General features: G+C 41.8%; 1 protein-coding gene and 1 long non-coding RNA gene across 3 annotated transcripts in view; one reads left to right on the forward strand and one right to left on the reverse strand.

The window, feature by feature from the left end:
* LOC118422382 (phosphatidylinositol-binding clathrin assembly protein LAP-like) overlaps positions 1-13,472 on the reverse strand; it is a 73,440-nt gene that overhangs the window by 4,585 nt on the left and 55,383 nt on the right. Inside the window, exons 11-14 of the mRNA XM_035829903.1 lie at positions 8,085-8,250; positions 6,025-6,081; positions 4,619-4,789; positions 3,397-3,550 (exon numbers count right to left, since the gene is read on the reverse strand). Of these exons, the coding sequence (XP_035685796.1) occupies positions 3,397-3,550; positions 4,619-4,789; positions 6,025-6,081; positions 8,085-8,250 (548 nt within the window). The remainder of the gene's footprint in view (positions 1-3,396; positions 3,551-4,618; positions 4,790-6,024; positions 6,082-8,084; positions 8,251-13,472) is intronic.
* LOC118422777 lies at positions 10,331-12,797 on the forward strand. Of its 2 annotated transcripts, XR_004831962.1 has the most exons (3): positions 10,331-10,610; positions 11,932-12,041; positions 12,404-12,797. It is a non-coding gene; the product is annotated as an uncharacterized LOC118422777 (long non-coding RNA). The 2 variants fall into 2 exon arrangements; XR_004831961.1 differs by having other exon boundaries at positions 11,932-12,797.

Below are 13,472 nucleotides of genomic sequence, written 5' to 3' on the forward strand. Positions count from 1 at the left end.
TGTAAGCATTTAAGGTTGTGCTTCCGTATGGAAGATTAAAATCCTGTACAATGATATGCAACGGACGTTACTTTGATGAAATGCTCATCAAAGAGGATTGAGGATATTCAGCAGCTTTAATAGGTTTGGATGCCAGGGTTTGTACCGCATGTGCGTTACGTAGCCTTTTATACCACCCCAACTGAAGTGACGTCAGGTACCCATGTTTAAACCTGGATGGAGTGAGGAAAGTTGTGGCAAGTACCATTTCCAAGGACATAACATCTAGCGAGGAACCAAACAAATGACCTGTTGATCTCGGGTCCGTTAGCATAGCCAATCGATGCCACATTTCATGATAACACTATGATCGTTGTTGTACTCTTATTTGTGGGAGCAGGGCCCCCACATGGACTACAGCAGGGTGACTACATGTTACATGTTCCTGGCTTATAACAGTGAGAGGTTTACCTACATGTACACGCATGTTCCTGGCATGTAACTGTGAGAGGTTTACCTACATGTACACGTATGTTCCTGGCCTGTAACTGTGAGAGGTTTACCTACATGTACACGAATGTTCCTGGCCTGTAACTGTGAGAGGTTTACCTACATGTACACGTATGTTCCTGGCCTGTAACTGTGAGAGGTTTACCTACATGTACACGTATGTTCCTGGCCTGTAACTGTGAGAGGTTTACCTACATGTACACGAATGTTCCTGGCCTGTAACTGTGAGAGGTTTACCTACATGTACACGTATGTTCCTGGCCTGTAACTGTGAGAGGTTTACCTACATGTACACGTATGTTCCTGGCCTGTAACTGTGAGAGGTTTACCTACATGTACACGAATGTTCCTGGCCTGTAACTGTGAGAGGTTTACCTACATGTACACGAATGTTCCTGGCCTGTAACTGTGAGAGGTTTACCTACATGTACACGTATGTTCCTAGCTGGTAACTGTGGGAGGTTTACCTACATGTACACGAATGTTCCTGGCCTGTAACTGTGAGAGGTTTACCTACATGTTACATGTTCCTGGCTTGTAACTGTGACAGGTTTACCTACATGTACACGAATGTTCCTGGCCTGTAACTGTGAGAGGTTTACCAACATGTACACGATTGTTCCTGGCTTGTAACTGTGGGAGGTTTACCTACATGTACACGGATGTTCCTGGCCTGTAACTGTGAGAGGTTTACCTACATGTACACGATTGTTCCTGGCTTGTAACTGTGGGAGGTTTACCTACATGTACACGGATGTTCCTGGCCTGTAACTGTGAGAGGTTTACCTACATGTACATGTGTGTTCCTGGCCTGTAACTGTGAGAGGTTTACCTACATGTACACGATTGTTCCTGGCTTGTAACTGTGGGAGGTTTACCTACATGTACACGATTGTTCCTGGCTTGTAACTGTGAGAGGTTTACCTACATGTACACGAATGTTCCTGGCCTGTAACTGTGAGAGGTTTACCTACATGTAAACGATTGTTCCTGGCTTGTAACTGTGAGAGGTTTACCTACATGTACATGTATGTTCCTGGCCTGTAACTGTGAGAGGTTTACCTACATGTACACGAATGGTAACTGTGAGAGGTTTACCTACATGTACACGTATGTTCCTGGCCTGTAACTGTGAGAGGTTTACCTACATGTACACGAATGTTCCTGGTTTGTAACTGTGAGAGGTTTACCTACATGTACACGCATGTTCCTGGCTTGTAACTGTGAGAGGTTTACCTAACGTTACATGTACACGGATGTTCCTGGCCTGTAACTGTGAGAGGTTTACCTACATGTACACGAATGTTCCTGGCCTGTAACTGTGAGAGGTTTACCTACATGTACACGATTGTTCCTGGCCTGTAACTGTGAGAGGTTTACCTACATGTACACGAATGTTCCTGGTTTGTAACTGTGAGAGGTTTACCTACATGTACACGCATGTTCCTGGCTTGTAACTGTGAGAGGTTTACCTAACGTTACATGTACACGAATGTTCCTGGCCTGTAACTGTGAGAGGTTTACCTACATGTACACGAATGTTCCTGGCCTGTAACTGTGAGAGGTTTACCTAAATGTACACGATTGTTCCTGGCCTGTAACTGTGAGAGGTTTACCTACATGTACACGATTGTTCCTGGCTTGTAACTGAGAGAGGTTTACCTACATGTACACGAATGTTCCTGGCTTGTAACTGTGAGAGGTTTACCTACATGTACACGAATGTTCCTGGCCTGTAACTGTGAGAGGTTTACCTACATGTACACGACTGCTCCTGGCCTGTAACTGTGAGAGGTTTACCTACATGTACACGAATGTTCCTGGTTTGTAACTGTGAGAGGTTTTACCTACATGTACACGAATGTTCCTGGCCTGTAACTGTGAGAGGTTTACCTACATGTTACATGTTCCTGGCCTGTAACTGTGAGAGGTTTACCTACATGTACATGTACACGAATGTTCCTGGCCTGTAACTGTGGGAGGTTTACCTACATGTACATGTACATGAATGTTCCTGGCCTGTAACTGTGGGAGGTTTACCTACATGTACACGAATGTTCCTGGCTTGTAACTGTGAGAGGTTTACCTACATGTACATGAATGTTCCTGGCCTGTAACTGTGAGAGGTTTACCTACATGTACACGTATGTTCCTGGCTTGTAACTGTGAGAGGTTTAACTACATGTACACGAATGTTCCTGGCTTGTAACTGTGGGAGGTTTACCTACATGTACACGAATGTTCCTGGCCTGTAACTGTGAGACTGGTTTACCTACATGTACACGAATGTTCCTGGCCTGTAACTGTGAGACTGGTTTACCTACATGTACACGTATGTTCCTGGCCTGTAACTGTGAGACTGGTTTACCTACATGTACACGAATGTTCCTGGCCTGTAACTGTGACAGGTTTACCTAAATGTACACGAATGTTCCTGGCCTGTAACTGTGAGAGGTTTACCTAAATGTACACGAATGTTCCTGGCCTGTAACTGTGAGAGGTTTACCTACATGTACACGATTGTTCCTGGCCTGTAACTGTGAGAGGTTTACCTACATGTACACGGATGTTCCTGGCCTGTAACTGTGAGAGGTTTACCTTACCTGTTCCTGGCCTGTAACTGTGAGAGGTTTACCTACATGTACACGTGTGTTCCTGGCTTGTAACTGTGGGAGGTTTACTGTTATTTGTGGGAGGTTTACCGTTATTTGTGGGAGGTTTACCGTTATTTGTGGGAGGTTTACCGTTATTTGTGGGAGGTTTACCGTTATTTGTGGGTGCAGGAGCCCCCCACATCTGTGGAGCAGCGCTCATCTGTGGTTGTGCCATGGACTGCTGGGCTACAGCAGGGGAACTACATGTTACATGTACATGTGTGTTCCTGGCCTGTAACTGTGAGAGGTTTACCATTATTTGTGGGAGCAGGAGCCCCCCACATCTGTGGAGCCGCACTCATCTGTGGCTGTGCCATGGACTGCTGGGCTATCGTGGCCTGAATCTGCTGGAATGGGTTCACATCGAGGGCGAGCAGGTCGTCTGACGGCTTCACCGCGGCAGTGTTCTGGGGGGGGACAGGAGAACAGGAGTCAAGGGTGATATCGAATGAAGACATTTATTGTACAGTTTTGCCCAACCGAGCCAAGTACAGGTCACAACAAGTCAAGATATTTACATATAAAAGTATCACAAATCTAGTCTAACACAAAAGTTCGGCTTCTTCTCGCTTCTTGGTAATGGTGAAAATGTAGGACTGTATGATTGGGTTTAGCTATTGTCGGTTTCTCAAAACGCATGAGGTATCTGATATCAAAACCAGAAAGTTCCGCTGCAGTACCACAACAAGCCCCTATGGGGCCCAAAAATTTAATAATTTTGAGGCCTTTTCAAGAGCTACGTACCAGCACTGGTGCATGTACATGTAACTTGAGCTGGTATTAGATACTAAGCAGGTCTGTCCGTCAGTTTTTAGTCATTTTGTATATCATGGGTAGTCTGGACACAACTAGTATAGTATTCCCAACTGATCTTTTCCTGAGTCACATCAATATCACACTGAAGCAGGGGTATCTCCTAGCCTGGGTACCATCCGGAAAGTAATTCGCTCAGGCGTTCATTATATACTGTAAACAGTCGCTTCTAGCTCTGACATTCATTATACACTATTTACAGTCGCTTCTCTGTGATTCCGTCCGGGAACGCGGACCATCAAAACGTCTGGAATCGTCCAAATTTTGGACGAAGGCGCTGATTGGTCCCTTTACATGAGCGAATTATGGAATGGGTTCAAGCGATCGTTCGAACAGGTGCTAACACCGGACAATCCCTCCACCTGCTGGTGGGAGGTCTGTTGTCATCGAACGGACGCTCTAGAACCCATTCCTTACTTTGCTCATTAACTGACATTACCACTAAATGGTTTGGGAGCCAATGTTGTTAGTTTTCATTGTTAATCTGTCATTTTAAGCTTAAAAATTACATTTTCCATCAATGTCATGTACTGAAGTTCAGATTTTTGGGAAGGATGATGTGCATTTTTGCTCTCAGGAGAGTGGGATGGGTCCCAGAGACGGCCCTGTATTCAGTGGTTGAAGTAGCCGTTAGGGGGGGGGTGCCGTAAGGGGGGTGTTACCTGTGCAGGAGGGGGTGAGAACAGATCCAGCTGTTGTGTGGTGGCTGCAGGGGGGGCGGCTGCAGGGGGGGAGGCAGTGAGGAAGGGGTTGGTGGAGGTGACGGGAGGGGGGGCGACGGCGACCTGCGCCGGCTGCTGGGGACTCTGCTGTAACTCCTTCATTCGCTGCTCCTGAAACACAAAAATCAAACGTTTTGCACAAAAACTGCAAAATCCATGATTCGCATCAAAGTTCATCTGTGATGGTACCAAACAATAACATAAAGAAGACTTTTAACAACATTTCCATACACACTGTAACTGTAAGGCACTTACCAACAAGCTTACACTAAGTTACAGTCAATCCTCTGACCTTACTCATGTTGGAATGACCAGAAGGTTGGGTCATGTGACCTGAACAGAAGTGTGACATCAGCAACAAGTCAAAGGTGCTTCATTGCTTGAGGTCATTTCAACTTGAGTAAGGGCTCTTTGCGTGTACAGTACAGAAACAGAGTTTAAAGTCTTCACTATAGAGCCATGATTTCTTCCAGGGTAGCCATCATTATCTACATGAACTTCACAAGACAGTACTTTTCCTGTCTGAATCAGAATATGCCTATGAATCAGTAATTTTGGTGCAAACAATAATTTTGAGTCTTTTTTGTGGTTTGCTCATTCATTGTACGATTATTAATAATCCAGTTTGAATGACTATGATACATTCAATAATTATGTAAATCATGAGACACTTTCATTGCATTTTAAGATTGTTTAAAAGTATTGAGACAGTCCCAACCTAAAAAGTAGAAAGAAAGAAAATCAAAAAGTTAAATGAATACACCTCCACCAGTGGCGATTGTGCCAGACCTCCATTCTGTAAAAATTAAAGTTGAACCCAACTTAGTCAGAATGGCAAATGATACAAATTAACCATGTGGACACACAGGTGTTAAAACAGGATGAAATTGTGTTAAATCAAACCTAAAAAACTAAACAGCTACAGTACTGTAAATGCATATAAGTTTGCAGAGGTTTTAATCTAACTTGACCTCTTCACCGCAAACTCAAAACCAGTCCAAAAACTTCTATCTGTCTGTAGCACCGTTGTTGCCAGTTTGGATTTTTAACTGGATGTTGGCAAAGGTATTTCTATTACTGTAGCTGTAAATGACAGCGCTATCACGAAGTCAAAACCACCGCAAACACCCCTTTTTCTCCTTACCCCTACTCAAAAAACAAAACACCTCAAACTTAAAAGCATTTACAGTATCACTTCTACAGCAGTCTACAAAAAGCCCCCGCAACTCTGAAAACCTAGAAGAAGACAAAAAGAAGAACAACACAGAAAGGCCTGGAGTTTGCCACAGAGCTGTATAAGGTACGGTCGGAGCGCTAGGCTACGAAAGTCGGGGTCCGTCCCTTACCGTGGGCTGGCCGAAGTCGGCGACCTGAACGTGGTTGGCTTCTTTCAGCCGTTGCTCCTGGGGGGGAGACAAGTCAGACTGAGTTTGTGTTAGGTTTCCACAGGTCTGGACGGCAACTTCTCATGCTTGGCCTCTCTTTTTCCAATCAAATTATTACAAGTTACAAGAACCCTTCCCAAAGCGTGAATAGTTTCTTCAGGATGGAGAATTCATGGATAACGAGTTTATTTATTCACGACCATGTGTTTTTCAACAGTCAATGGGTCAGTGACCATCTGTCACCTTCCTCAGGGCAATTCTGACAGGTTCACATGGTACTGCAAGTACAGGTGGCGCTGCTTACAGATGCAGTGCCAAAATGTAAAGCACCTGTGCTGCAGTGCAATGTGAACTAGTCATTACTCCCCTGAGGAAGGTGACAGATGGTCGCCGAAACGTCGCTTTGTAGTTTATGTCTTAGGTGTGAATTAAGAAAACTGTGGCTGCTTTCCCCATGGTCCAAAATTGCTTTTCTTTTTTACTTCATAGTAAATTTCCTTTATATTTCAGAATGTAAAAATGAAAATTGACACTACCATTTAGCCACAATAAAAAGTCCAAATTTAACAGTTTTTTTCTCCTGGAAAAGTACAACGTTGTTAATGGAACAATTCTTTCATTGTTGCCTTTTTGTCCAGACCTGCTTCTATATGCATGAGTGACATGATTGTAGTGTTTATATGACACTGTTACTGTGTTAGAGGTGTGGTTCTGTTACATGTTGTATGCATATGAATTATGATGTACAGTGTTAATCCTATGTCAAATGTCTGCTCAAACACCTGCTACATACTGCCATCTCCGGAGCTCTACTAGACAAACTGTTTTCACAAACATGTAAACAAAAACAAACACGGCATCAACACTTAGAGTAATAAAGAAAAGACTTTAAAGTTTGCAGTCGCAAAATTTCATCTAACCAAGTATTACCAAGAGTAAGAGACCTACATGTACTACTGAAATAAAGGCCAAATAGCAGTTACTCAAGCCACTGGATACGATTTTGGAAACGGTCAAACGTTTCAGACGACCATCCAGTGGCTTCCATCAGTGGCACTTAAGGGATCTTGTCAGAGAGAGCTTTTATATCCAAAATGTGAATTGATATGAAAAAGAAATCTATTTGGAGAAGTTCATAGTTAGGACAAACCTGTTCTCCAACTAGAGCTCATTATGTGGGCGAAGCCATACATTTAGTATTCTCTACAGATATTCCACCCGACCAATCAAAACTCAGAAAAAATGGAACCTGTAGCATGCAGTCCACGTTTCCAGCTTTTTGATTGGCTAACATTCTGACTGTCTGGTGGATACGTCAGGGGTAAACCTATCAACGCACAGGTCACAAAATGGCACTCGGCCGAAAAACGTTGAAAATGCAGCAAGTTCAGAGCATCTAATCGACTAAATAACAACATAAAAATGCCCCACCAAAAAATATTCTAGTATTCTGTCCAAGTTTTAGTGAAATACCTTCGATTATAAGCGAGAAAAATAGCCAGCGGAAGCTCGCGGGTTTTTTCAAGCAACGCAATACATTTGTATACCTGTTAAAACGTGCGCTCGTAACATGTTGTAGCACTGGCTCAATGGGATTATTCACGCGTGGTAAACCAACGCTCCGGGATCGAATCCGTGGACAGACAATGTTTTTTAATTTTTTTTTTCTTTTTGCTGCATTTTCGCGAACATGTTGCCTTTCTTGTTGCTTCTTTTCCTGCGATTTTTGCTTTCTTTTCCCTTCGCCCACATCCTGCATTTTTTTCAAAAATGTTGCCTTTCTAGTTTGCATATCAATTCACAGCAAAAACTCTCTCCAAGAAGATTTCTTCAGTGTCACATGAAAGACACTGGATGGTTGTCTGAAATTTGTAATCGTTTCCAAAATCATATCCAGTTGCTAGAATTACTGCATTTTGGCATATCTTATTACCTGGATGTCTAACCTTCATCCATGTAAAGTAAAGGCTTCTGAAAAATGTACCTTACAATGTACAAACAAACGTTTTCACCCCACCAACCTTTAATGCGTTGAGTCTTTTGTTCTCCTCTTCCAGAAACTTCTGCTTCTCTGCCTCGTTAACAGTGGTGAGAATGGTGGTGGACGAGTTGTTCTGGATCGCTGCTGCATCGAACGACGATCCCGTGGCGGTCAGGGCGTTCACAGACGTCTGCAGGTTCGCTGGTCTGGGGAACAAAACGGCTTCATTACATGTATTGGTCGCAGTTACAAAAATAGTAAAAACAATGCAGGTAAAAGTTGTCCCTTAGCCTTTTTGAGGCCGTTGGGCAGTGTTACCAATTTTGTCTTATACACAGGGCTGTCTCCATCTTTATTTTTATTTTTTTGTCTGTTCCATTCAATGTTTGGGTTCAAGTAATTAAATATTGTTGTTGATAATCTGACATTTGAGAGGAAATTGGATGGATGGGGTGAATCTTTTTTCCATTTCAAGAAGCAAATTTCCATCCCTGCAAGGACAGAGGGACAGGCCCTGGAAAAATAAACAAGCATGGTGTTTATAAAAACACAGGCGACGAAAGGTTACGATTGAATAGTTGTTTGTTTGTTTGTTTGTTTTATTAAGACCTCTGCTGTCATAGACACCCTTTGTCTCTGATATGGACTGTCTGTGCCTTGACAGTTTATGAATGAATGAATGAATGACCTTAATTGTACACGGTGCAGTGCATGGCAGGAACTATTACACAGAGTGTGAAATAAAGGTATTGGGTAAGACTGAATATCCTAATTACTATAACAATAAATGCTAGCATAAATTTCGATATCAAATTTCAATCGAGCGGGGATTATCATGAGTGTCAGTATATTTTCTAATAACGTTGTTAACAAAGCTGTCTCCTATATTTGCCTATTTTTGCGTTGTGCCATTGAAGATAATTTATATTTAAATACATTCAAATCTGTCTGTAGCATCTAGTCTTTTAAAATCTGATCTACTTGATTCGAGAACTGTGAATAACTTACGACGTAACGTATTATATCTAGAATAATCCACGACGAAGTGGAATTCATTTTCATATGGATAAAATGTTGGTTTATTAGGGGATTAATCGCCTCATGGCCAATTGACAATGTCACAATGGTGACCCTAAGTAGCCCATTGAGAGTCCCAAAGCACAGACTGCCAGACCAGCTGCAGGACATCTGGAGCAAATTACAGCCCATTCCAGTATACCGTGCCCTCGGGGACATCTGTGTCTGTTACATGTAAATCATAACACTCGCACCACCTGTACAACTGGAACCCGAGCTCGGGGGAACGTGGTAAACAGGTGCCCACTGACAAGCTTAGAACTGGGAGTTCTGTGGAAACGTTTCACTCGCACCACCACCTGTACAACTGGATCCTATGCTTAGGGGACAGTGTTTAACAAAACATTTACTAGTACCCACTGTTACGTTATTGTTGACGCAAATTTTACATCAATAAATCTAAATCTTAGAATCTCAAATAGGCTATGCAGTAAAGAAGTGCAATATCAGCATGGTCAAGTGAGCTGAGAGTGAGTAAATCACTTCCAATCCACGCAGACAGAAGGTGGCACTGATTTAAGCTGGTACGGCTGGGTACATCTAAGAAAAGGATAAAACAACTTCAAGTTTCAAGCGATACAAAACAGAGCGGCCAGGATCACCCTTGGATGCGACAGGTCCAACGGGTCCAGAGACTCTTTACAGTTTACTGCAGATGCTAACGTTAGTGCCGTTAAACTTGAAAGACATGATCCAGCAGAAAACTTAGTGAATTTTCATGAGTCATGAAAACAAACCATCAGTGTCAATATGTAAACTACTCACAATGCAAGATCACTGTTATCAGACCAAATCTTCAGAAAAATATCCGCTCTCTGAAACCCAGAACAAATTTAGATGCTCAAAACTGAACAATTTCTGCACAGAACGTCTAACACATGGAATAGTTTGCTGTAAGGAAATTAGATTTTGTCCCATTGTTCGTGGACCTAACGTAGACTTCCTACTTTTTGTGACTCTTTTGAAAAGTTGCTGTATATGATATTTTCCTGTGGCTGTGTGTTATCTAGATTTGTTCCATGGATATTGATGAATAAAGGATAACAGGAAGAATACAGATGCTATAGACATTGTAAAAGCTAATCGTGTCTCCAAATAAATTCATAGAATGTTACCAACATATAGATAGCTGTGTGTTAGTACTGTTATCAATTACCACAGAACGTGCAATGATTGATGACCAGATGGACAGACAGCTGGGCCGGGGATTTGTGTGGAAAGTAGGTTGGACGTTATTTGTTGGGAGGAAAAGTGGGAGGAGAGAAGGGTGGACCTTATTGGGTATTTACATGTTAGATCAACCCAAAGGCGGAGCACAGAGATAGGGAAGAGCATTCGAGAACTTTTGAGTGAACACAAAAGACCCTCCAGTGATGGGAGCAGACGTACTGGATGGGAGCAGACGTAATCAGGCGTCTAGTCTATCATCGTTCAGGCAATCTTTGGCCGAGTTTTCTTGGGGACAGACGGACACAGAACAGCACAAAAGGTGAGTGATCATCATTTTCCAGCTTCATATATTACGTATCCTTGTCCAAACTATTATGTGGTTGTTTCTAATTGTTCTAGTTGTCTCGACGAACCTACCCAGGGTTAGCCTGCTTGCTAGACTGTTCTGTTTCTTCAAAATTCTAGAGCTAACTGACAGACCATCTCCTTGGCTGACATGACAAGGAATTTTACCACAGACACCCCTAAGTTAGACCAATTAAAAAGAGAAACTGTGCAATGAATACTCCCGCTTACTAGACAGGATAGCATGCTGTTGGGGGAAAAGTCTTTGTTCCCTTTGTTTCCCATGGCCAGCTGCGTAGCTTAACACGTGCTAACTCATTAATCACTAGGTCATGGGTGGGGGGGGGGGGTACACCTGCGATGCAGATGTTTAGCCGCATGCTAGGGATAGGGCCGTACCAAATAATTCTATGGATGCTATCATAGTGAGCATTGATTGCAAACGAATTTGTTGTCAAAATATAATTTGTCACATTTTCTGGAGTTACACTTTAGGAAATTTTGTGTTATATGTCATTGGATTTGATTGTGTAGGGGCGTAAGTAAAGATATCAGAGCCCACATTCCCCTCTTTATATGTTGAGTGTTAACATGTTTATCTTGAATGTATAGCAAGAATTTAATTTTGAATGAGGGCCACAGCCTTAGAACCATGTGTATGAGTTACAGTAGTCTGGTTAGCAAAACATATAAATTAAAAATGATTTCAGTTTTGTTATTTTATGTACATTGACATATTTCCTAGAATTTCTTTCGCCGCACATGCGTAGTGACATCTGTGAAGGGCTTATATAAGATAGTTTGTTCAATGCCCAACTTGAGTACCGCACGTGTGCTCACGAAGATGAAGTCGAAGATATTTGTTACTTACCTTTGAATTAAACGCCAAGGGGTATCTTTAGCCAAAATATGAGAAGAAGCTATGATGTTTCAAATGAAAAGTTTGAAAGAAAATCCCTTTGGAAGGTACGTATCCTCAGTACACAATTGTTTCTTTTGCAACTGCATGGGGCTGACCAGTACCCGTGATATTTTTCATAAAGAAGAAAGAGACAAATCCGTCAATGACTCATCGTGATTTATGAAGAATGTAACATCATTCTGTCCTGAGCAGTACAGCCCTATAACAAAACAGAAACATGGTGTGCTGGGTGATATAGTTTTTCACTGGATATATCACTACATGCAATATCAATCCCAAACATCTTCTTACAACTAATGGTTTCAAATGTATGCCATTACTGTAAAGCCAAAGTTGGGAGTAATTCCACAATTTTCTTTTTTTCTCTCACAAGGAATTACAACATATGAAGGATGGGAAGATGACCCCACCAGACCCCACAGCTTGTCATGAGAACAAGTTACACAGACGGATGCTGTTCAAACAGTTTTCCTGAACAGCGAGGTTTGTTACCCTTTTGTTCTTATTGCTCATATAGTTTGAGTATCCAAAGTCATAGAGGTAACAGTGGGCAGAATGGTGGGTTAAAAATGGACCTTTAAAGGCACAAGGGGGCTTAAATGCACAAACATCGGGAGCATTGAAAACTAGTACAAACCTATGAGTGGATGTTGGGTGTTGGTTGATCTACTATACTGGGCACTTAGTTTTTTCGAACCTTTATTTATTGATTATGTGAAAAAAGACATTTGACAGCTAAGCAATCTAAAGAAACCCATAGGGATTCATTCATGTTGACATATTGATCATGGAATATGTTTGTGTCCGTCAACTATACCTAACCTGTTCTATATTATTTCTTTCAGTTCTACAAGGCGACAACGACAACAGTCACAAGAAATTAATAGTTGAACTTGGACGGCAATCAGATTGATAGTAACCGTAGCTTTACAATGCATCACAATCTATCACCTCAACGAAACGGAAGTCAATGCACATGTAGTCAGGCTTGACTCTATAGTTCCAGGAATTTTGTCAGCATGCAAACAATTTATTATACGGTCAACAGAATTACAAAAGAAATGTTTTGCTTGAATGTATTACCAAGTGTCATTGTTATAGAAGTAAATCCAAAGTTATAAGAATGACGCATCTTTGCCATGTTCTGCCAGGTTTTTACATTCTCTGTGTTTGTGTCTTGAGATATGGTAAAAGTATATATGATGTGTATGTTGATGAAATAAAAGGTATAGGCAATTGTGTGGATAGTTTTTTTTTTAAATGAGTAGTCTTTAAAATGTGGACAGTCATGGCCTTTTCTGCTTTCTACAAACATCTTGCAAATAAAAATTGTTTCAAATCAGATTTAGTAAATTCAAAATACTGTGTTCACAGGTGAAACAAAAAAACGTATGTACTTTAAACATTAAAGCTTTAATATAGTGTTCCTATTTGTCCGACGAAAGAACACCAAGAGCGATTGAGAGTTAAAAATATAAATCTCAATTGCCGGAAACAGAAAAACGTACTTAATGCATTGATTATGACAGTGGTTTTTGTGCTGAAAGAAGCAAATTGCCCGAAACAGTAATGTGACGGTAAAATACCAAGCAACAAAGGCCATTTCTGTTCCGACAAAAGACCAAACAGGCAAAGGCTACCTCAAAACGAATTCCCTAGGGAATGAATTCGTGCAATTTTTGGAATATTTTCAAAGCAATCGTAATACTGTAGAATGCCTCCGCCCCTGAGGCGTCGCCAAAAAAAGGAGTGAGTGAGCCTCTACATAACCCTAAGTGTTTATTACAAAATATGAAATACCCCGCACCTTTCTGACTTGCCCTTCTTCCCTTCCATGGCTGCCAGGTGCTGCTCCAGGGCATCCAGTAGGCTGGCAGGGGCCTGGGGAGGGGGGAAACACATGCTACAGACAAT

Source organism: Branchiostoma floridae, chromosome 9 (assembly GCF_000003815.2).
Source record: "Branchiostoma floridae strain S238N-H82 chromosome 9, Bfl_VNyyK, whole genome shotgun sequence".
NCBI lineage: Eukaryota > Metazoa > Chordata > Leptocardii > Amphioxiformes > Branchiostomatidae > Branchiostoma > Branchiostoma floridae.